The sequence below is a fragment of the Stereum hirsutum genome, assembly GCF_000264905.1.
Source record: "Stereum hirsutum FP-91666 SS1 unplaced genomic scaffold STEHIscaffold_7, whole genome shotgun sequence".
NCBI classification, from domain to species: domain Eukaryota; kingdom Fungi; phylum Basidiomycota; class Agaricomycetes; order Russulales; family Stereaceae; genus Stereum; species Stereum hirsutum.
In genome coordinates this window covers 821876-844556 of record NW_006763137.1, presented here as the reverse complement: position 1 = coordinate 844556, position 22681 = coordinate 821876, and the positions used below count along the sequence as shown (strand labels likewise).

The following is a 22681-nucleotide window of genomic DNA, read 5'->3' as shown; positions in this document are numbered from 1 at the left end:
GCTTCGCATTCCGGCTCGCATGCGCACCAGTTCGGAAGCGTCGAGAGGTCGTCGTCTCGCGCTGGACTCGCTTTGCCACCGCCGCCGCCGCCGCCGCCGCCACACCATCAACACCACCATCCGTTCTCGCCACATCATCATCCGCCGCCGCATGGAGGGTTCGATTTACCACCATTGAACGCCGCACTCGGTGGTGCGGATATTAATATGGGAGGGACGGGGAAAGGAGGGATGGGTATGGGAGGGATGAATGCGGCGGCGAGCGCGGCGTTGGCTGCTGCCGCTGCGGGACTGAACGGAGCTGCTCAGGCTGCCGCCGCCGCCGCCGCTGCTTCTGGTTCTTCATCCACGAATGCACCTAATAATGGGAGGTCGGGGAGCACGGCGCCGAGTAGGGGCCATTCGCACTCGCCGTTGAGTGGACCGGGGACGAGTCCTGGACACCAGCATCAACAGGCTCAACAAGCCCCTGCTGGAGGACTACCCCCGCCTCCACCTCCGCCTGGGTTCTTACCGCCTCCTCATCAGCTCATGCAGCATTTGCATTATCCGCACCCGCCTCCGCCTCCGCACCAACATCAGTTACCGCCGTTACCGTACCCTGGGCCTCCGCCGCCTTCGATGATGTACGGAGGACCGGTGCAGGTGCCGAGCGTGCAGGAGCTGGAAAGACATTATTATGAGTTGGATATGCAGAGGAGGGGGTTGGTGGAGATGTTGGAGAGGACGGAGAGGTTGATGGGGGGTGTGAGGAGGGGGATTGAGGAGGCTGCGGGGGCGGCGCAGGTTTCGGCTTCGGCTTCGGCTGGGCAAAGTCAAAGTCAGGCTCAAGCTCAAGGACAGGACAAGCAGGGACAGAAGGAAGGGAGTCCGAGTGCGGTGGCGGCGGGAAAGGAGGGTCCGGCGGCGAGCGGGAGTACGACTGCTAGTGTGCCGTTGAGGAGGAGTGGGAGCGCGGCGGGTGGGGGTGCGAAGGAGAGTGTGTGGCCTGTTAGGCCGGCGAGTGGGGGGGAGAGGGAGAAGGAGAGGGATTGAATTGCTCTGAGACGAGTTTGTGCTTCAAGGACGGGCGCTATTTCGTGATCCTTTCTTTCTTCTTTATGCTCGTGTTTTATAGGTCATAAGCATAAGTATGTTCTTTTTCTATTTTTTTTTGGTTCCGTCTTTATTCTCTTGTCTATATGTTTATGCTGGCCGGTGTATCCGTATCCCGTGCTCGTGTCGCTTTCGTTATGTTCAGTTGAATCTTTCAATATTCTCGTCTCCGTCTCCGTCTTGACCAATACTCAGACTATGACTCCGGACTCTCCTTTTTCGTTCCGTTCGAAATTTATTGTAACTTACGAATCCTCCATTCACTTATTCTCTCTTATTCGCGTTCGTTGCACCGTCTCTCTGTCTGTTCTCGTCGCGAGTTCGTTCTTTCTTTCTGTCTATGTTTCGCTGCTTATATGCTAATCACACACAATACGTATACGTACAAATCACCGGATTCATCTGTCTGTTACTATCTGTTCCTAAGTTCAAAGTTAACACTTTCCCCTTCAAAAATGGGCCTCACAAGCCCCGTTCATTCCTACGTATCTCTCGTCTGTCAATTGTTTAGTCCAAGTCCTTAGGCCGTACCCAGGCTCTCGCTTGTTTCGTACAGTAACAGTAATTACCGTCTCCCTGCTCAGCTCTCAGCTACCATTCCGGTTCTCGGTCGCGTCTCCACTCCAGACTTTGACTTTCCAGTTCCCGTGTCGTGTCGTGCCGCTTCAGTTTCTCGTTCCGTTCTGTCCATATAAAATATTCGTCGTCTTTATTCTATGTACATCTTATTTTGTCTCCGTTTGATATGATTTGTCTATGTCACGGTCTCGTCTCGTCTTGTTCTTTTTTGGTTGAGGAAGCATGCAGTAATGATATCAATATTCATCTCTCCCTGGGAGTCTGTCTCGACTCGTCAACATGGATGTCAGCATGGCGTGGATTGCGTCGGTCTGGGACTCGGAGGTTCACGGTGTCGTCGTCGTCGTCGTCGTCTATGGTGGAATTGAGCGCTGGCGCTCAGATTGATTGTCCTGGCGCGAAGCTTGTCTAGGGAGTGGGTCTCCGAGTACTAACAATTGACAGGCCCGAACGGTCAAGACCCAGGCTCACGATTCACACGGATGATACGGACATTGTAAAGGAAATGTCGTAGCATATTATGCTACTGCATAGAGACGAGAATACAACGATAAGCGTCTGTTAGCTTCCCTCCGAAGAGGTACTAGTCTCCTGGGCCACGGAGAGGCCGACGCCGGACCAGGGGACATAATGAGAGGACTAGCCTCGAAGAGAAAGTGACACCCCCGAAAGGGATCAAGCAAGTTAAAAAATTGGACCATCCCCAGGACAATGCACGACGCTGGCCGGCATGTCCCTTAATGAGGGGTCAGGGTATTATGTCCGGGAAGCCACTGCATATCCCTCGAGGTTCTTGAGGCCAACGCAACGCGACTCTGCGTACATCCCCGTGACACCCATGGCCTGTCGATCGCGTCGCGAGCGATCCCAATCCAATACGGTCCCGGCTTGACGTCTTGATTCTGAATCTTGACACCGGTATCCAATCGGGCGGCCTACGTTAATGAAGACGAGTGAGAATGCTGGACTTTGAAAAGAGAGGAGCACAAAAGAGTGCAAAATGAAGAAGGGAAACGGCATGATTAAACGACAGCCAACACGATGGAGGGGGTTGCAAAGACATACGCGACGACAGCGACGACGTTCGCGATCGATGACGTGGGGGATGTACAGTAGATGAAGGGTAGCTAGACACAAGGGAGGGAGGAGGGAGGCAGTGGCAAGACGTTGAAGGAACTCACCTACTACGGTCCGGTCCAACTCAGCGAGGAAGGGAGAAGATGATGGTGGTAGAAGAGAGAAAAGGTGGGGGATCATAAGCGAGCTCAGATGGGGCTTTATATTCCACAGAAGCGATTCAAACTCCTCCCGGCAAGAGGCACTGGGACAATAGAGCGGAGAAACATACCGAGGCCCACCCGTCCGAAACCCATGAGGCTGAGTGGTGTTATAAAGTCTTATCTAATAGTATCGCATGTGGGTCACGACACACAGAAATTACCACTTATAAAGTCAATGAAGCACATTTAGTAGTGAATGTTGGGACCCACAAAGAGCTCTGGCGCCTGTTCGAGAGGACGAAATGACGATTGTCTCGATAACTGCTGGGCAGCTTTGCATGAATTTTGCATCACTTTGTGCGCATTTACACCAGCAATATTATAGCACAAGGGGATCGAGAGGAACAAGCTGAGTGAGCTGCAAAGGGAGGGAGAACTTGGGGAGAACTCAGAGTTTGGTGGCCCGATCACGAATTTCAAAGTTGGTTTTGGAAGAAAGAAGTTCGAACCGGTCCGCGCGTGCGACATTGTCGGCAACATCCGGCGCTCGTCGGCAGACCGGACACCACCTTTGCATTGCCGCCACCTCTCCTCTACCCTTATCGAGAACAGATCACTCTTGGGTAGACCGTCCTCTTTCTCAAAAGCGTCAAGTGGGCTGTGCGATATATACGAACAGTTGTCTCCTCCAGAGGTCCCACCTTTTCTAGCGTGCTTATCGTCCGCCACAGCCTTGAGTGCCGGCTTGTCACCGAATGCGGCAGCTGCTTTGTGCTCGTCGCGAAGGGGGCTATGACTACCCTGCGAACGATCAGATAACGCGTCTCTTTATTCTCTTTGGAATATCCGCTAAGCTTTGTTCTTGTTACTTATGAGCTGTATGTCCTGCCGTGCCATTGTCTGGTTCGGCCAGCTGTAGGAGTCTGAATCGGTGCGCCAGGTTTAAAAAGGCCCTCTCTCGCGGCCCCAACTCCCCCCACCTTCTCTTCTCCCTTCCATCCGAGTCCACATTCATCTCTACCTCTAATTCTGTCCGTCCCACGAACATTTTGCGTCCCAGGTGAGTCCGCCCTCTATAGACTCGAGCACTATCATTTGCTGCCGTCGACATCGACGATGTTGTATCGTCGTAATCATCGATTCCCTATCCAATGATTGTCTGTGGTACTTGTGTCGTGTTCCATTGGCTGTCCACCATTGCAGACGTGTCCGACGTCGCTTGTTTTGTGGCGCATCTCGTTCGCGTGTCCTCACGCCATCCTATTTTCCATTGTTTCATATCTATCTCTCATTCTTCTTGCACCTTCGCTCACGCCCATACTCACTCAGCCTCCCTCCACCATAGGCTACTCAACATATGTACCCTCAAGACCCGACGGTATTCGCAGCACCATCTCCTCCATGCATAGGGCGACCCACCGCAGTGTTGAGCGCTGAGCCTGAACAATATTGCCAAGAACGATACAACCTTTGAATCGGGACCCACCCGGTTCAATGTGTTGGGCCGAAGCGTTCGGGTACGACCGTAAGACTTAAGCAGCCTCGACAGACAGTTCTCGTATGCTTGCGTACGAGCCGTTCTTGGTGCGTGCTGGACGCAGGGTCACCTGGCTATGCGCCCGTCCGGAGATGCCCCCGGTACACAAACGGTGGCTTCTGAGGTGGTTTGGGACCAGGGTTGGCCTTCATGATGACGAGTATCGGGTGAGTTTTCCCTCGTCATTTTTGCTCGTTATGTCTGGGAACTGATGCACGTCGACAGTGCTGCATGAGGGCTGGATCCATCAACAGAGCCCTCCGCTCGTACTCCTCCCGAGTGCGAGCAAGCTGCGTCCACTTCTCTTCTCCTTCCACTTCATCTCGCACTGACGTCACCTACACCTTGAGCGAAGTCGAGCCCTTCTGCTCCATAGGCCATGGGCTGCTTCATGACGGGGGAGCCACAGGTGGCGCATGGGGCGCCAAGAACCCCCGAAGCATATGCCCCTACCCAGAGCTTGAGACTCCGTTCTCAGCCTCACGGGATGGTCCAATCTTTTCTTCCCCTCCCCCTCCGTGGTGGACCTTTTTTCACCTTCCAGTTTTTCCATTTGGCCCGCGATTGACGACTGAATCTTCGGTATTCGTGCCGTTGAGGCGTCTCTCGCTGGCTGGCCACTTGTCAGGATTCTCTTTCCAGGATCGAGCAACGCGTTCAACGGCCGCGTATTATGTGCGTCGCACCCCTTCGCTCGCTGATGCGTGTGGCTCAATACTGGCGCTTATGTATGCAGTAAAAAAAAACAGGCCCTTAGACTTAGATAGGGCGGAGAGAGCCCTTGGATGCTCTGGTTGCTCATAGTTCATCTGAAGGTTGAAGGTGGTCGGCGTGTATTCATATGCGCTACCTCCTGCCCTCGACACCCCCCTTGCGCGGCGTTTCAAAATGGAAATGGTCCAATCTTTGGAACCTTCCCTCTTCAGTGAGGTATTTGCTCTCCTTCGGGTCGCTGAGTCGATTTTCCTCTTTCGCCTTCTTTCTTATCCTTTTCTTCCCTACTATTAGATTCTCTCCTGTATTGTTTAACGCTGAATATTATGAGCCATCTAGTTATAGATCAGGATGTTCAGCTTCGCTATACCATCATCACTTTCGACAGCCTCAAGACACCGGCTCCCCTGGAATAGCGTCGGCCTTGTCGTGGCCCAGGGGCTTTAGTATCTCGGGGAGCTATTCCCGGAGCGAAACCAACAGACGCTGGAGGTGCTGTATTCAAGCGATTCGTAAGTTCTTTGTGCTTCTTCTTCCCGGGTATCATGTTGTAAAAGACTTGATTATCGGTCAGGTCCTCGCAAATGGGTTTGTTATAACTTCCGGCGTCCAACCTCGAAATGTGGGTCTGACTGACTATAAGTCTGCGTCTTCGCAGTTATTGCCACTGCAAGCTCTTTTACGTCTGTGTATCTGGCTTCATCTCTGCTTCTTCTTCGCGAATTCCAGGTTTCAACAGGCTGCAATGGCCGCCGTGTGAGGCCATGGAAGAGTTATACACATTTCTGCGGATGCCTGGCTCGCTAGCTGTACTGGCTGTGTTCGTGATCGCCCTCTGTCGTTCTATCCTCTTAGACTCTGGATACACTTAAGCCGACCATGATCTGGCTCTTCTTCATGAGCTGTCTTTCTGTGCCGTCGCTGGTTCTTCGTGTCGTTGAATGTCGTCTTACCCTCTTTCTTTTGCCTCATTCTTGTAAGTTTCGAAGTATTGAGGACCATTATGTTCATTTCACGAGCTGAGGATTACACACCTATATCCTGTTTCCCTCTTATGTATCTGCTCACATCTACCCGCGTCATTAAGTTGAGCCTATGACTATCAGTGTAGCTATCTTGATCGACCCAGGAGTCTGCAGACTATGGTGCCACACACAATTCAAGAACACGTGTAACGCCACAAGGGTGTGAATGTGAAGGACGTAAGTGTCCAGAGGTATCTCTCAGGCAGCGCTCTTCTCGGTTGTCTTCAGCCTCTAGTTGACATTCTGATACCAGAATCGAATGCATTTCTTCCTGCCCTTTGCAACGTTTTCGATAGCGATGTTCTCCTCGAGGCGTGACTTCCGACCTTACATCTCTCTGCAACTAACCACAATCTTCGACACTCAACTCTCCAGTCTGTACAACGTCGAAAGCGTCTTTTTGCTCTTGTTAAAGTCACGAAATCTTTGAAATGCCCTCCACGAACGATAGATGTATCGCCCATCTAGACATCAAAGGGCAGGAGCCCCTCAATGCAGAGCCAGACGTCCTCTCACTTGTGCAGTTCACTCACACGCCTGACGAACTCGTTTATTGTCGCAACCACTGTACGTTCGTCTATGTCGCAAATATTTTTGTGTGGATGCTCAAAGATACACTAAGCCTCTATCGAGGCTTTAGATGCTGAGACTTACAAGCTGAAAATAGATGGAATCGTGGAGAAATCACTGGAGTTCACACTCTCGGACTTTATGCATGCTTTTCCTTTGCGCGTCAAAATCGTGGCTGCTCTTCAAGTGCGTCTTGTTTGTTATCCGCTTCTTCTTCTTCTTCTTCTTCTTCATGCTCACTATTCACTCCAACCCGAACAGTGTGCCGGAAACCGACGGAAAAAGATGGCTGACGTGAAACAGAAAGACGTAGAAGGTATCAAATGGGGCGAAGCCACCATTGCCAACGTCCGCTTCACAGGCGTACCGCTACGGAACGTGCTCCTCGCTGCTGGGCTGACGTGCAAGGATGATCGAGACGCAGTCAGAAAGCTTCACGTGTGTTTTGCGTCGCATGTATCTGGATGCCAGGATGACGGCTGGTATGGTGCATCTATACCACTCGAAAAGGCTCTGGATGAGAGTGGCGATGTTATGGTCGCTCTGGAGGTAGATTTCCTACTTCCTATACATTCTTTCTGAGTTATTGATGTTTACGCATCCTCTTTGTCACCCCTGCCTTGTGGCGTTTGGTAGATGAACGGACATCCTCTTGCTCCTGCCCACGGCTTTCCCTTTCGAATGGTCGTCCCGGGCTACACCGGCGCTCGCTGGGTAAAATGGCTTGACCGTATCACCGTCTCTCCAACCGAGTCTTCAAATTTCTACCAACAACGAGATTACAAAATACTACCTCCCCATGTACGTACGGTGACTCATAAACTGTGCTATAAAGTTGCATAACTTAACACCCTGGATACTGACAACACCAGGTCGAGACACGCGAGCAAGCAAAGGCGGAATCCTGGTGGTCGAAGATGCCCCCTATAACAGCTAATCCTCTCAACTCCGTGATCGCCACAGCGCGAGTTATTCCTCCAGGTCCGTCTTCTCTTCCATTCCCTCGTCCCTTCTCTGCTCACTAGTCGTCTTTTATTATATTTCGACATTCGTCCCCATTTCGCACTACAACAGAGCTTACTCGTGGCCTGTCGCACTCGACCTCAACCGTTTCTCCGGGATCGACATCTATTACGATCCTTGCTAAAGGTTACGCCATCCCCTCAGACTCAGGCCAGATCACTTCGGTCTGCATAAGTTGCAACAAAGGCCGAACGTGGAAGCCCGCTAGGATCACGTATCAAGAGGGCAGATGGAGCTGGACGCTCTGGGAGGCGACTGTTACCGTCGATGTGGCAGACTTTTACGCACACGGTGGAGAAGATGGTGCTGGAATTAATGAAGGCGAGCCTAAGAAGGGTCGGAAGGTCGTGCTATGGAGTCGAGCGGAGGACGAGAGCGGGAAGAAACAAGAGCTGGAGTGTGATTGGAATTTGAGGGGCGTTGGGTATGCTGGTGTTGGGGAGTATGAGATTATTTTATGAGTGTGATCAACAGACGTGGCGGGCAGTATTGGTCACTGCTGTATAGTTGAGCTGTTGGATGTGCAGGATCAACACTGTACAACCCAGTCCCATTTCATTCAGCCTCTAATTTGATCGTACGCCACTGGGACGGGCACCATACTTCGCGCTGGAATATGCTGTCCACATCTGATTGCATCCATCGACATTCAGAGCGATGGTAGGAATGTCACCCAACCTCGAGTGACCAACGGGGGCCCAACACAGTAACGGAAACGGATGAAGTACCACGTGAGAAGCATGGAATATATCGTACACAACTTACAGTTTTTCGCGTTTCATCGACACTGTGAACCTCTTGCCCTCCCCTCCCCTCTTGCCCTTTCTTCCACCCTTCCCCTTCCTTCCCCTCTTCCCCTTCCTTCCCCTCTTCCCCTTCCTTCCCCTCTTCCCCTTCCTTCCCCTCTTCCCCTTCCTTCACCTCTCCCCCTTCCCTCACCTCTTCTACTTCCCTCACCTCTTCCCCTCCCCTCACCTCTTGTCCTTCCCTCACCCCTTCCCGTTCCTTCACCTCTTTCTACCCCCCTATCCTCGCCTCTTCCCCCTCCCCTTCGACTTCTCCCACCTCTTCCTCGTCCCCTTCCTCGGGTTCCGGAGCGATTCCTTTTCTCATTCTTCACCATGATAGCGCGACAAACCCAGCATATCGACCCCTGATTGCCACCGGGACTCGTTCCTCCCCCTTCGAAGTCATTCACGAACGACTGTTCAGACAAAGACCTCCTACAGTTATCGCACGTCCGCATCCCACTCGCCGCAGATGCTCCAATCTGAGCCTCGAGGATATCCAGAGGAAGGAGAGGGTGATGAGCGTACGCGTCGGATGCAGTAGGTTGATGGTCTTTGCATATGGTGACGTAGCGCATGCTTTGCGCTGAAAGGTCAGAGGTAATGAATGATTTTTGTGTGAACAGGTCGTAGAGGGCGTGAATCATTCGAGCGTCGGTGGCTGCATAGGATGCGTAATTCTTCGGGAGAGGTCGACGCGTCCAGAGGTCGTGGCGCACTATGAACGCCCAGTCAAGCGGTGGTGAGTTCACGGTCAATTGACGTTCAACCTTCAGGTATACTTACCAGACTCGTCCTTTGTCATCCCAAAGATTTCATGTTCGCTCAAACAATCCTTCATTCCATTAATCTTCACCACCTTCTCGTACATGTCCTTCTTCTTCTCGACCTCCCACTTCCCCAGATACTTCCAAAGCCTCTCCAATCTCTTTGCCTCCTGCTCGCCCCTCAAACCCCTCGAAGCTATGTCTGCTAACTGCATATCTAGTACGTTATGCACCTCGACGCCACATTCATGGTAGAGAGCGCTGTAGTCCATACGGCCATCGAAGACCACTTTGGTGATGTGCGGGGATGAGAGAAGGTCGTAGATTGATTGGAGTTGGGTTGGGGATAGACGGAGGACATCGATGAGGAATGTAAGGGCCGTGGATGCAGTGGTGGACGTGGTGGAGAGGATGATGATGGAAAGGGCCCCACCTTTCTCGCCAAGATCACGGCCTTCACAGTCGAGGATGATCGTCGGCGAAGATTCCAGCACTGTAATGGCAATTGAGACAGAGGCGACATTGTCGCAGAGCATTGGAGCGTGAGACATCGTTTCTGTGAGGGATCTTGTAGGAGGAGGGAGTGGAGGGAGGTCTACAAGGCTGATTGCATTAATATATAGGCAGACATGAGCCCAGACTCGGACACAAGAAGGAGAATCTCGACAGGACCTACGCCACGAGAATTGTGACCTCCACAGCTGAATCCACAGAAGCAGAAGAACGGGTCACGGTATGACCTATTTCTATCTTTTCGTTAGCATTCTCCCATAGACAATGTCCTCCGCCATGTTTTCATCCCAGAGGTTCTCTCTACGCTGAAACAGAACTCACTACCGGCTAGTTCGATTCGAACTCAGTCACATCAACCGCAGAGTGTGCATAAGTATACGGCGCTCACGAGCCATTTTGAAGCTACGAAAATTTCCTCATACTCAGCCAAATAACTATGGTCTCCATAAGTTATAAGTGAAGGACCCGGAAGCCCACTGGAACGACGTATCGGGAGGGAAAATAGAGCTGAACGCTCTGGAAGGCGGCTATCATCATGTGTGGCACATCTGTACGCAGGTTACGGTGAGGACGGTATAAGTCACAATAGAGGCGAGCCTGAGAACGAACACAAGGTACTATGGAGTCTAGCAAGGGTCGAACGGAGGGTCAAAGCAGGAAGAAAAGGAGTGTTGAAATTCCCTTCAGGTTGTAACTTAAGCGGAGCTTGTAGGAGTTTGCGTTGCGATGTGGCGTATCCGTAAGTGGCGAGTGGCGCAGTAATATAGAGTAATATGCTCATTTTCAATGCTTTGCTATGCGATTCGCCGAAGTAGCAGCGCAATACCAGGAGACAGGCCAAGTCGAACGAAGTAGTGTAGCATTATTGTTGACAGGCGTATCCACGCATATCCTCGATGTACACCACGCTGTCCGTTCTGCCAATGTGGCCGTCCACCTTATTCGTCATTCATCGAGAGCCTCTGACAGTACAAGCGCTTTGCGTATACAATCGTCAAACACGGGGCCACAAAAGCTATAGCAGTCAACAACCATAGTCACAGAGACCCTCGACCCAAGGACGCAAACCTTCAAACTCGACTAATTCACCGCCACCGGCAAACCCTCTCAAACCTCATCCTCATCCTCACCGAAAGAAAAATTATCCGTCTCCTCTTCCAGTCGAATCCGATCCTCCGTGTACCAATCATCGAACTCGTCCATCTCCCGTTCAGCACGCTCCTGCTCCTCCAAGATCATATCCTCGAAATCCTGCTCTCTCACTCTCATGCCCTGATTATAACTCGCGCCAGTTTCGCCGTTCCTCACCGCGATCGCAAGACAAACTTTGCACTTCTGAGAACTGACAGCAACACGCCTCGGTACTCCTGGCTCTCTCACAAACGCCTTCTCGGACAACAACCTGCTGCACGTATCGCATGCCCGCATTGACGACTCAGAGGCACCGTCGTCGGGAGCTTCGAGTATCTCGAGAGGGAGAAGCGGGTGCCGCAGGTGCGAGTCAGATGCGCCGGGTTGGCGATCTTTCCAGATGGTGATGTAGCGCATGCTTTGCGCCGGAAGGTTGGATGTGATGAACGATCCCTCGATAAAGATGTCGTAGAGGGCGTGGATCATTTCAGCATCGGTGGCGGCGTAGCCAGCATAATATCTCGGGAGAGGTCGGCATAACCAGAGGTCATGACGGACTTTAGACATCACACCACGATATAAGAATGCAATCCGTCAGCTTCAAGCCAAGTTACCAGAGATGAAGTGCAGGAGAAGAGGAAAGGATAGCCTCACCCGATCCATCCTTCTCCAACTCATAAATCTCATGCTCCCACAAACAATCCTTCATCCCATTCAATTTGTGTACACCTCCATATCGTTCCTTCTTGCCCTCGACCTCCCACCTGCCCAAAAACGACCCCAGTCTCTCCATCCTCCTGCCCTCACCTTCACCCCTCAGTCCCCTCGAAACCACATCTGCGAGCTGCAGGTCGAGTACGTTACGTAGCTCGATGCCGCATTCGTGGTAAAGGGCGCTGTAATCCATGCGACCGTCAAATACGAGTTTGGTGATGAATGGGGAGGAGAGAAGAGCGTAGACGGGTTGGAGTTGGCTTTGTGAGAGCTGGAGAACGTCGAGGAGGAATGTGCGCGCGGGGGATGTAGTGGTGGTGGTACGGAGGATGATGATGGATAAGGTACCACCTCGTGCGCCGAGATTGAGACCTTCGCAATCGAGGATGATGGTCGGCGAGGAGCTCAAGGCTGAGACAGCGACGGCGATGGAGGTGACACTATCGCAAAGCATTGCAGCGTGCGACATCGTTTTGAGAGTGAATTTCAGGGGGAAAGGGGGATGAGCGCTGGTACGGGTGGACCTCAAGGCACAATATAAAGAACGGGGAATGGCACGAGGCTAAGGGAGAAGGAGAATCTTGATGACTGTATTAATGAGCGCCACGGGAATTATGGAGCCTTCGGAGCGAGATCCACAGTAGCAGCTGAGCAAGGCAATATGAACCGGACTGAACAAGTTCGCCGAGGACGACACCCAAGCCTGCGCATACCTTCTTCGAATGGATCAGATAACCAGAGCAGGGGAGAAGGAGAGGAGATTTCCACGTCCAAGTTGCATCTCTAGCCTCGCACCAAAGAAAGGCATATGCAATACCGAGGGTGTACCGATTCAACATTGCTTCATATACACCGTATGTGTTTAAGGTTAGTGAAGAAGATCATGGCAACCATTTCATGATATAGGTTAGAGTTCCTTTAGTTGCGTTGAGCCTAAAAGCGGCGGGCCATCTGCGAGCAAGGCGTTTGAGGACACGCTGGTGCCACAGAAGGGAGAAAACGAAGACGATATACTGCGATAACGGAGCGCCCAGGACAGGATGGCGTCGCAAGCGGGGTGCAGCACTGGAGCTGATCATTACCAAACGAGGACGTTGGTATGATGCTTTGACAGCAAGACAAAATCTGTACGTCGTAAAGATCACTGGAGTAGTTTATATTGATTTCAGTGTGAGAACGAATGTCCATAGCACAAGAGACGTACCGCGAATAAATTACCCACATACTCCTACAGCCAGCCAAGATACAAAGAAAAAACGAAAGCAAACATGGAATGGCCCAATCACGAAGTCTCCATCACACTGGCACTAGGTCTCCCATTGTCCTTGCCTAGACCAGCGGCCCTCTCGGACTCTTCAATCGTGTACGCCGGCTCTTTCAGAGCTTTGCAGCGTCTTTTGTGAACTTTACTCCTCCAGTGCGACTGAAGTGCAGCGTCGGTCTCATAGTGTCTGACATCCAGAATAGTCTCGTTCAACGATTGGAAGGCAAACACGAAAGATGGAGAGTACACACTTTGCACATTCGACGCAGTAATGCTGCCCAAGGCCGGGGAGCTCATAGTCAATGGGTTGTGCTTCGAGCTTTGCACGGTTCTGCAGCGAAGAAAAGGGTTAAAAATGGTAGGAACAGCTAGACGATAGGTTAAGCGTACCTTTGGGTCGAGATCGATGAGCTGAATCTGGTCCAAATCCTTTGTCCGGACCTGTAATGCAAACTTCTGGTAAGCCAGATATCGAGCAGGAGGGGACTACAAGACGCACTCTTGTTCTTGAAGCACGATGAACGTCTCGTCGTGCGTGATGTGCTCTTGAGCGACGAAGACGACCCATTGTGAGGTATTGTGGTAGTAGAGGATAGAGAGGAGAGGAACTGTGTGGCGAAAGCAAAAGTCGTTGCAAATTGCCCAGAAATTCGCGCCCACGTGGAGCGTGAGAACTGGCGCGTCTCAGAGCGTCTTTGCTTCCGAAACGATTTGCCGGTGTACTCATCCTCTCCTGAGCAACCTCATACCCTCCTTTTGGCCGGTCTTTGGAATCAATTGTCTTATTTCTGCTCGTCATTGGTCATAGTATAAGTCGGTCAGGACATGAGAATATTGACTTGGAACTTGGTGAGCTCAGTTCGGACGCGAGAACGCGCTGAAGACGCGTCTGTACTCATATTTGCCACTTTCTGACGCGTTCAAGTTCAATAGAATGGCGTCCGTACTGTCCCGCAATATTATCCGTAAGTCCTACCTTGACCTTCTCTACGGACCTGTCTCTTATATCTCATCTGTCAGATGGAACACATTCAAGACATGGGGCGAGATACTGGACGCACTGCACGCAGACATCCTTTGTTTTCAAGGCTCGTCCTCCATTGCCGTCGGTCTAATCTGCTCCTGATTTTCGGTTTCTAAAATCTATCACCTGCAGAGATGAAAACAACGCGTCAAGCTCTCACGCGCAACATCGCTGTCCCAGAGAATTACGACTCTTTCTTCTCCCTCCCCACAGCGAAGGGTGGCTACAGTGGCGTCGCAGTCTATACCTCCACCCATACCGCACTCCCTCTTAAAGCTGAAGAAGGACTCTCTGGGCTCATCCAACCTCGACCTCCTCTCTCGCCACATGAACGCATTTCCTCGACCTATCCATCAGCACACACCATGTCTCTCATGCCATCCAACCCGACGTCCGAAGACCTGAACCCCACTACGCAATCTAAGCCTACAGATCTTCTCTCGCTCGACTCTGAGGGCCGAGCTCTTGTTCTCGACTTTGGTCTCTTCGTTTTGATCAATCTCTACTGCCCTAACGAGACGTCAGACGCAAGACTACCGTTTAAGTTGAATTACCATAGGATGTTAGAGGAGAGAGTGAGGATATTGGTGGAGAGGGAGGAGAGGGAGGTTATTGTTGTGGGCGATATCAACGTGTGTGCCGAGCCGATAGACCATGGGGATGGACATTTGCCGAGTTGTAAGGAGGGCTTTTGGGAGCCGCCATGTAGAGCTTGGTTTTACGAATGGCTGGACCCCAAAGGAAAGATGATCGACGTTGTGAGGAGGTTTTGGCCGGATAGGAAGGGAATGTATACATGTGAGGTGTATTGTTGTCTACCTCACATACAGAACACTGACTTTGTTTTGCGACGTAGGTTGGAACCAGAAGATCGGAGGTCGCGAGAGCAACTACGGTTCAAGAATCGACTACATCCTCGTTACTCCAGGGCTTATGCCTTGGATAAAACATGGCGACATCGAACCCACCATCAAGGGTTCAGACCATTGTCCTGTCTACGTCGATCTTCACGACTCCATCACTCTTCCATCCGGTGAAATATTGACTCTCCGCGAAGCTATGAGAATGCCACCGTTGACAGCAGATAACGCAGCGCCTTCTGCGGAAGGTACGGTCGAAGGCGAATTCGAGGGACGAGAACCGCCCAGGATAGCTGCGAGATTTTGGGAAGAGTTGAAGGGCAAGCAGATGGTGTTGTCTAATTTCTTCGGGAAGAAGGGTGACGATCCCGCACCTGATCCTTCGCAGAAATCAAAGTCCAAGCCACGGGTTATGAGCAGAGTCGCCGTCGCTTCTACTTCTGGTGCAAACGAAGCAGCCCCTGCACCGAGTGCCTCGCAACCTACAGCTGTGGGCGGCACGTCCGTCCTGTCAGGTGCCTTCGACGCTTTGGAAGCCCACCTTCCTTCTGCTCCTGCTGGAGAGCCCAGGTCGTCTGCCGTACAGCCACCTACATCTCATATCCTTGCCGACGATGTCCCGCCCGCTTCGCAATCGGTCGGCGTGTCGATTAGCACCAGTACATCCGCGCCTTCCTCCCAGCCACAGCCCTCCTCTTCCTCCATGAACCGACCGAAAACCCCGCCCACTTCAACACAAACTCATCCTCCTGCGCCCACTCAAATTACAGCCACCCGACCATCTTGCCCTCCCTCTCCCAGCAAACTATCTCGACCCGGCTCGCCTGCCAAGAAACACTCCGCTCGCCAACCTGCCGACTCATCCTCGCGCGGAACTAAGCGGTCTATGGCCGCTGAATCATTCCCTTCTACCTCCAACAAGAAAGCCAAGACCACGAAGGAGACCGCCAAGGGAAAGGGCAAAGTCAAAGGGAAGGGAAAGGGTGCACAACTCGAGGGACAGGCGACGCTTTCGAAGTTCTTCGTGAAGCCTCCTAGCTCGACGCCACTCCCGAGTTCGTCTCAGCCTACGTCTTCGCAATCGGAGGCCCAGGGTTCTGGACCATCGGGTTCGCAACCTGTTCCACCTCCAGTGCAACTTCCACCATCGCCAGAACCACAGACTCTTCTCCTTCCATCTTCGCAACCACAGCCCCCACCATCCTCGCAGCCCGAACCAGATCCAGACGTCATCGAGATTGACTCGACAGATGACGAGAATGACAAGCCCACCGTTACCAACAATAACAATCGTGTACGACGTCAGCTGGCACCTGATCCTTCCATCGAGATTCTTGATGGCCCGCCGATGCCTCCCCCATCGACTATGCGCAAGCGCCGCCGAGTCGTCGCTGACCCTTCCATCGAGATCATCGAATCGCCGCCGCCGCCACCACCCGAGCTCCTGCCTAAGCTCGAGCCTGAACCACAGATAACTCCCGCTTTCAACGCACTAGGACTAGAGGAGGGAGCAGTTGAAGCGAAAGCAGAACCAGAAGTAATAGCGTCTGACGACGCCGACGTCGAGATACCACCATTATCACAAGCCGAACCCGTCTCTCTCCCTCCCACTCCCTCGTCACCACTCTCTCTGCGTCAGCCTGGCTCCTCTCAACCCAACGGAAACGGTAATGACGGAGAGAGTAGCAAAGACGCCTGGTCGACGTTGTTCAAGCCGCTTAAGCCTCCGAAGTGCATTGTCCATGGCGAACCTACGAAGGAGTTGAGGGTGAATAAGCCGGGTCCGAATAAGGGGAAGACGTTTTTTATTTGCTCGAGGTACGTTCTCAGTCTTCTCCTCTTCTCTACTCTCTTCCTCCCGTCGCATCCTTTTTATGCCGTATGGCCGCATACGGACGAATGCAAGTTGGCTGATTGATTTACGCGGTGCATAGACCCGTAGGACCAGGGTACGATAAGGGAAGGATGGAGAGACTGCGAGACGAAGTAGACCATCAATGGAGATGCAATTTTTTCAAATGGTCTAGCGAGGTGCACAAAGAGGCTATGAGAGCGAATGGGGGAGGCTCGTCGACAAAGGGGTGAGCAGGGTGGAAACCCTTCTGCTTATTTGGTCGGCTTGCCGGCAGGAACGGTTGGTCGATAACTCGGGGTCTTCGTGTCGCTTTCGATGACGCGTGGTTGTTTTGTGACCCTTTGCTTTGGTTTGCTCTCGAACTCTTCTATCTCTCGCACTCCCTTGTACTTGTAACATACACACTCACTATACGCCCTAATTCTCTGCAAGATCTACAGCACATTGAACATAGCGTAGACTTTTCTTGATTTGTATCATACGCACCGGTTGTGACTATCACATCAGAATAGCTTGCATCGAACAACTCGGAGGTACCACAGTCGGACACAACGAAATCGGCAGTAGCCAGAATGAACGATCAATAAAAGTGACAACGGCCCAAACAACTAAAGCTGCATGATACACCAACGCAGAGATAAAGGAAACGGAGAGGGGAACCGACTCAGCGACACGAAGTCAAAATGACATTCCTCAGACAAAACACCTCGCGAAGAGGCGGAATTCCAAGGATTGGAGCATTTCCTGCGGGATTCGCACGCCGAGCAACAAAAGAGAATTGATTGTAGAAGGTAGCACCATGCATACACGCCGACTACCCTCAACTTTCAGACGACCTAAAACCAGCCAGAATATCCAAAGGCTGTCTCCACGCTGCCCACACGACGGTCTTTATTGTTTTGGTTTTTTTCTGCATGCACAAGCGTCAGTATTGAACTATAAAAGTCGACGAGAGAAGAGAAGGATGTGACGCACAAAATCCGCGACCGGTGAACGCGTTGCTCGATTCTGGAAAGAGAATCATGACGCCTCAACGGCACAAATCCAGAAGATTCAATCTTCACTCGCTGGCCCAAAGGCGAAACTGGAAGAGGGGGGGAAACGCCCACGAGGGGTGAGGGAAAGAAAAGATTGGACCATCCCGTGAGGCTGAGAACGAAATCTCAAGCTCTGGGTAGGGCAATGCTTCGGGGGTTCTTGGCGCCCCATGCGCCACCTGTGGCTCCCACGTCATGAAGCAGTCCATGGCCTATGCAGCAGAAGGGCTCGACTTCGCTCAAGATATAGTTGACGTCAATGCGAGATGAAGTGGAAGGAGAAGAGAAGTGGACGCAGCTTGCTCGCACTCGGGAGGAGTACGAGCGGAGGGCTCTGTTGACCGGTCCAGCCCTCATGCAGCACAACCAATACTCGTCATCATGAAGGCCAACCCTGGTCCCAAACCACCTCAGAAGCCACCGTCCGTGTACCGGGGGCATCTCCGGACGGGCGCATAGCCAGGTGACCCTGCGTCCAGCACGCACCAAGAACGGCTCGTACGCAAGCATACGAGAACTGTCTGTCGAGGCTGCTTAAGTCTTACGGTCGTACCCGAACGCTTCGGCCCAACACATCGAACCGGGTGGGTCCCGATTCCGAAGGTTGTATCGTTCCTGGTAATATTGTTCAGGCTCAGCGCTCAACGCTGCGGCGGGTCGCCCTGTACATGGAGGAGATGGTGCTGCAGATACCGTCGGCTCTTGAGAGGAACATATGTTGAGTGGCCTGTCGTGGAGGGAGATTGGGTGAGTATTGATGCCAAGAGAAGGTGCAAGAAGAACGAGGAAGACACATGAGACTACGAAAAAGAGGATAGCATGTGGACACGACACGAATGACATGGGCCGCACAGCAAGCGACACTGTACACGTCTGCAATAAGTGAACAGCCAATGGACTACAACACACGATCCATGGCCAATCGTTGGACAAGTCATCGATGATGACGACGACGGTATGACATCGTCGACGGCGACGGCATCGCGATAGAGTGCTCAGTGAGTCTAGAGGGCTGACTCACCTGGGACGCAAGTCATTGTAGGGCAGACATAAGTAGAAGAAGATATAGATGTAGACTCGAATAGTAAAGAGAAGAGAAGGTGGGGAGAGTTGAGGCAGCGAGGGAGGGCCTTTTTAAATCTTGTCGCACCGATTCAGACTCCTACAGCTGGCCGGATCAGACAATGCCACGGCAGAATATACAGCTCATAAGCAACAATAACAAAGCTGAGCGAATGTTCCAGAGAGACTAAGAGACGCGTTATCTGATGGATCTCAGGGGAGTCATAGCCCCTTCGCGACGAGCACAAAGCAGCTGCCGCATTCGGTGACAAGCCGGCACTCAAGGCTGTGGCGAACGATAAGCACGGGGAAAAGGCGAGACCTCTAGTGCGAACAGCCATACGTCTATAACAGAGTCCCACTATGCTTATGAGAAAGAGGCCGGTCTATCCAAGGGTCTTCTGCTCTCAATGAGCTCGAGGGTAGAGGAGAGGTTCTGAGGTGGTGGTGTCCGATCGCCACCGGTTTGCTGAGGCGCCGGATGTTGCCGAGAATCTCGCACGCGCGGACCGGTTCGAACTTCTTTCTTCCAAAACCAACTTTGAAATTCGTGATCGGGCCCACCAAACTCTGAGTTCTCCCTCCCTTTGCAACTCCCTCAGCTTGTTCCCCTCGATCCCCTTGTGCTATAATATTGATGTTGTAAATGCGCACAAAGTGATGTCAAATTCATGCGAAACGGCCCAGCGGTTATCGATAATCCTCATTTTGTCTTCCAAAACATGCGCCACAGCGCTTTGTGGGTCCCAGCATTCGCTGCCAAATGCGGTTCAATGCCTTTATGGGTGCCAATCTATGGGTACCGTGACTTTCCTGCGATACAATCAGATAAGACTTTATTTCATCCCCCAGCCTCATGGGTTTCGGCCTGCGGGGCTCGGTATGTTTCGCCGACCTATTGTCCTTATGCCTTTTGCCGGGGGGAGTTTGAATCGTTTCTCTGGCATATAAATCCCCACCTGAGCTCGCTTATGATCCTCCAACTTCTCTCTCCTCTACCACCATCGTCTTCTCCCTCCCTCGCTGAGTCGGACCGGACACTAGGTGAGTTACTTCAACTTTTCTCCTACACCTGCTGCCAAGTTCCTCCTACCTTCCTTGCGAAGTCTAGCTATCCCTCATCCACTGTAGATCCACCACGTCATAGGTCGCCGACATCATAGCTGTCATCGCATGTGCCATCGCACTCCCCCTCTATCGCCTTGGCTGTTGTTCACCCATGTCGTTTCCCTTCTTCATTTCGCACCCTTTTGCGCCCCTCTCTTCTCTCCATGTTCAACATTCTCACTCATCTTCGTTCACGTAGGCCGCCCGATTGGATACAGGTGAAGCCGGGACCGTAATGGATTGGGATCGCTCGCGACGCGATTCACAGGCCATGGGTGTCACGGGGATGTACGCAGAGTCGCGTTGCGTTGGCCTCAAGAACCTCGAGGGATATGCAGTGGCTTCCCAGGACATAATACCCTGACCCCTCATGAAGGGACATGCCGGCCAGCGTCGTGCATTGTTTTGGGGATGGTCCAATTTTTTAACTTGCTTGACCCCCTTCGGGGGTGTCGCTTTCTCTATGTCCTCTGGTATGGCGTCGGCCTCTTCGTGTCTCAGGGGGTTAGTACCTCTTCAGAGGGAAGCTAACATACGCCCGGATTCCTCGCTCGTTGGGGTTATCTCCCCCAGTTCGGCACGAGCGCCGTGTCCTACCTTTACAGTGGCCTTCGTACGTCACATCCTCTCAGACTTTGGGTTTTGGCGGCGATGATGGTTGTATACTGACGTCAACATGCCTGTATAGAAATGACCCTAACGTAGGCAAGGCGGAGAGAGAGAGCCTTTTGGATTGGATTACTTAGTGGACTCCCCTTCTGGACCGGTACGCCCCTCTGACCACAATGGAGCTGACTCCTAGGTCGTTATTCCCTATACTACCCCCTAATATGCCCGTCATCATTGCTGACGGTACTGAAACCGCGTGCACGACGCCAACAATGGCCCTGTTTCTCTTTTCGTTCTTTGGTTTTGTTGGGGGAGTTTTCGCGCTTTGAGTGCATTCTACCGAGGCTAGCCCTCCCTTTTTTCTCCTGGTATGGTGTCGGCCTCTTCGTGGCCCAGAAGATTAGTACCTCTTCGGAGGGAAGCCAACAGACACCCGTACTATACAGTTGCTCCAACATTATCATGTACCGCGCATTGACCGCGCAGTCATTGTGTTATGCCAGCTGGGTAAAATAAATAACACATTCATTTTCTGCTACACCAGCTTTGATCCCCGATGACACGCCTAGTTGCGATTGCCACGACCCTCGCCGCATCCTGTTGTGCGACATCATGCACCCGGCTTGTTCTTGACCGACGCCCTTCGATAATCCTTCGATAACCTCTCTCCGAAGGTTATCCCTTCCAATATTTGTCCTGGTCTGGTGTCGACCTCTTCGTCGCCCAGACGGTCAGGACCTCCTCGCAGAGAAACTAACAAACACCTTCATTAGTTGCATGTTTAACGCTTCTGGCAGAGTGGTGGTACAGGCCATCTTCCGGGTGCCACACACGTCTTTATCGGCGCGTTTTCCACGCTGCTTGCAGAGAATCGTTGCGAATGATCCACTGAAGTTCCTCAAGCTTTCATGCAGCTTCCATAACCTGGACTGAAGTTCAAGGAGAGGAAAGATGCTTATGAGCAATGCCACCAGGGATTCTGGGAACGCCTTTAGAGGTTGGAGAGAACGAAACCAATCCCCCGCCCCGTTCTATCGTAAGTACTCCTCCCATCGCGCGTAAATTCGAGAACGGGGTATCAGCTTTCGCTACAACAAGTACAGGAGTTGTACAGGAGCGTCTTCTAGTCCTCAGCTGCACATTCCGTACTTGATGGTTCCGACCCTCATTCCACCGCGAAGTCCATCCCGGTCGCGTGTGCTTTTTTTCCAGGCCGCAAGCAAGCCTTGCGGCCGCCACCTAACTTTCGAACAAGGATACACATGCCGCAGGCTTGCAAGTAATATTACCTGCAAAGCGGTTCATACGACAGATGATCGATGATTCTTGTTTCGTAAGTATTTTGGCATTGAGCGCTTGAGCTACATATAGTCGGCGGCGGTGCGGCACGGGGCGTGCCAGTACTTACGTGGAGGCGGCAGCTAGACGGGAGAAGCAGAACTATGCGGGGCAGGGGAAGCAAAGCGAGGGAGCGAGGTACACACGCGGTAGGATTTACGAATCTCTGTTCGCCGTCTCCTTCTCCTCTCACGCAAAGCGTTCCTGTCTCCACACCTCCTCCACTCCTCGACTGTCTCTGTGGCTCATATGCAGACTCACCAGAAGCAGTCGGGCTACAACTCGACCTCCCGTCGTTCGCGCCTGAGCTACGCCTTATACTCGCGACACTCCTGTGGTGTTAGTGACCGAAGTGAAGGCACGAGCATGTTCTGGATATTACATCCGCTGAGTCTCTTCTCTTCTTAAGATTTCGGCATCGCGCACCTTGCACCTGGCGTCTTGCATCTCGCCATCATGAACCAATGATCATGTTCCACACAGGCGCGCAACGATCTCCACCAAATATCTTCATGATGACGAGAACATCTTGCTTCTTCGTACCAGAGAGTCGTTATTTATGCACGGGACGGATACGGATGCGGAATTACAAAGTGGTCCCCCTTCCCCACCCCTGTCTTGCAGCCCTCCGACCTAACCACGATCAGCTCTTCCCCCGATGTCGGGCTTCCTCGATTATGTAGCGGGACCGCGGTGTAAAACTCACCTCGGAACGACAGTAGAAGGAACAGAAGTATAACTGAAGTCATGTCGCGAACGCTAGAGAAAGACAAACAATAAGTATCCTACGCCTCGGCCTCTTATGCACGGACCACGACCGACCAGACCTGACTAGTGACCACACGTACC

General features: G+C 52.3%; 5 protein-coding genes across 5 annotated transcripts; 2 read left to right on the top strand and 3 right to left on the bottom strand.

The window, feature by feature from the left end:
* Positions 1–6601: 6601 nt before the first annotated feature.
* On the top strand, positions 6602–8224 carry STEHIDRAFT_156888 (molybdopterin binding oxidoreductase; the record flags this gene model as incomplete). The annotated part of the gene is made up of 6 exons (XM_007304197.1): positions 6602–6737; positions 6793–6926; positions 7002–7289; positions 7377–7541; positions 7613–7721; positions 7815–8224. 6 exons carry the CDS (start codon positions 6602–6604, stop codon positions 8222–8224), a joined length of 1242 nt encoding a protein of 413 aa, XP_007304259.1.
* Positions 8225–8788: 564 nt separating this feature from the next.
* Positions 8789–9869, bottom strand: STEHIDRAFT_156887 (uncharacterized protein; the record flags this gene model as incomplete). The annotated part of the gene is made up of 3 exons (XM_007304196.1): positions 8789–8866; positions 8902–9269; positions 9338–9869. The coding sequence occupies 3 exons, from the start codon at positions 9867–9869 to the stop codon at positions 8789–8791; spliced, it is 978 nt and encodes a 325-aa protein (XP_007304258.1).
* A 1069-nt stretch (positions 9870–10938) lies between these two features.
* Positions 10939–12145, bottom strand: STEHIDRAFT_111056 (uncharacterized protein; the record flags this gene model as incomplete). Its single annotated transcript, XM_007304195.1, has 2 exons — positions 10939–11519; positions 11617–12145. 2 exons carry the CDS (start codon positions 12143–12145, stop codon positions 10939–10941), a joined length of 1110 nt encoding a protein of 369 aa, XP_007304257.1.
* A 665-nt stretch (positions 12146–12810) lies between these two features.
* STEHIDRAFT_168539 (uncharacterized protein) lies at positions 12811–13508 on the bottom strand (the record flags this gene model as incomplete). The annotated part of the gene is made up of 5 exons (XM_007304194.1): positions 12811–12820; positions 12881–13127; positions 13192–13271; positions 13331–13381; positions 13440–13508. The coding sequence occupies 4 exons, from the start codon at positions 13506–13508 to the stop codon at positions 12959–12961; spliced, it is 369 nt and encodes a 122-aa protein (XP_007304256.1). The 3' UTR covers positions 12811–12820; positions 12881–12958.
* Positions 13509–13765: 257 nt separating this feature from the next.
* On the top strand, positions 13766–16909 carry STEHIDRAFT_56900 (DNase I-like protein; the record flags this gene model as incomplete). Its single annotated transcript, XM_007303873.1, has 8 exons — positions 13766–13789; positions 13874–13905; positions 13961–14045; positions 14099–14762; positions 14821–15245; positions 15855–16097; positions 16233–16642; positions 16759–16909. 8 exons carry the CDS (start codon positions 13766–13768, stop codon positions 16907–16909), a joined length of 2034 nt encoding a protein of 677 aa, XP_007303935.1.
* Between the last annotated feature and the right edge of the window lie 5772 nt (positions 16910–22681).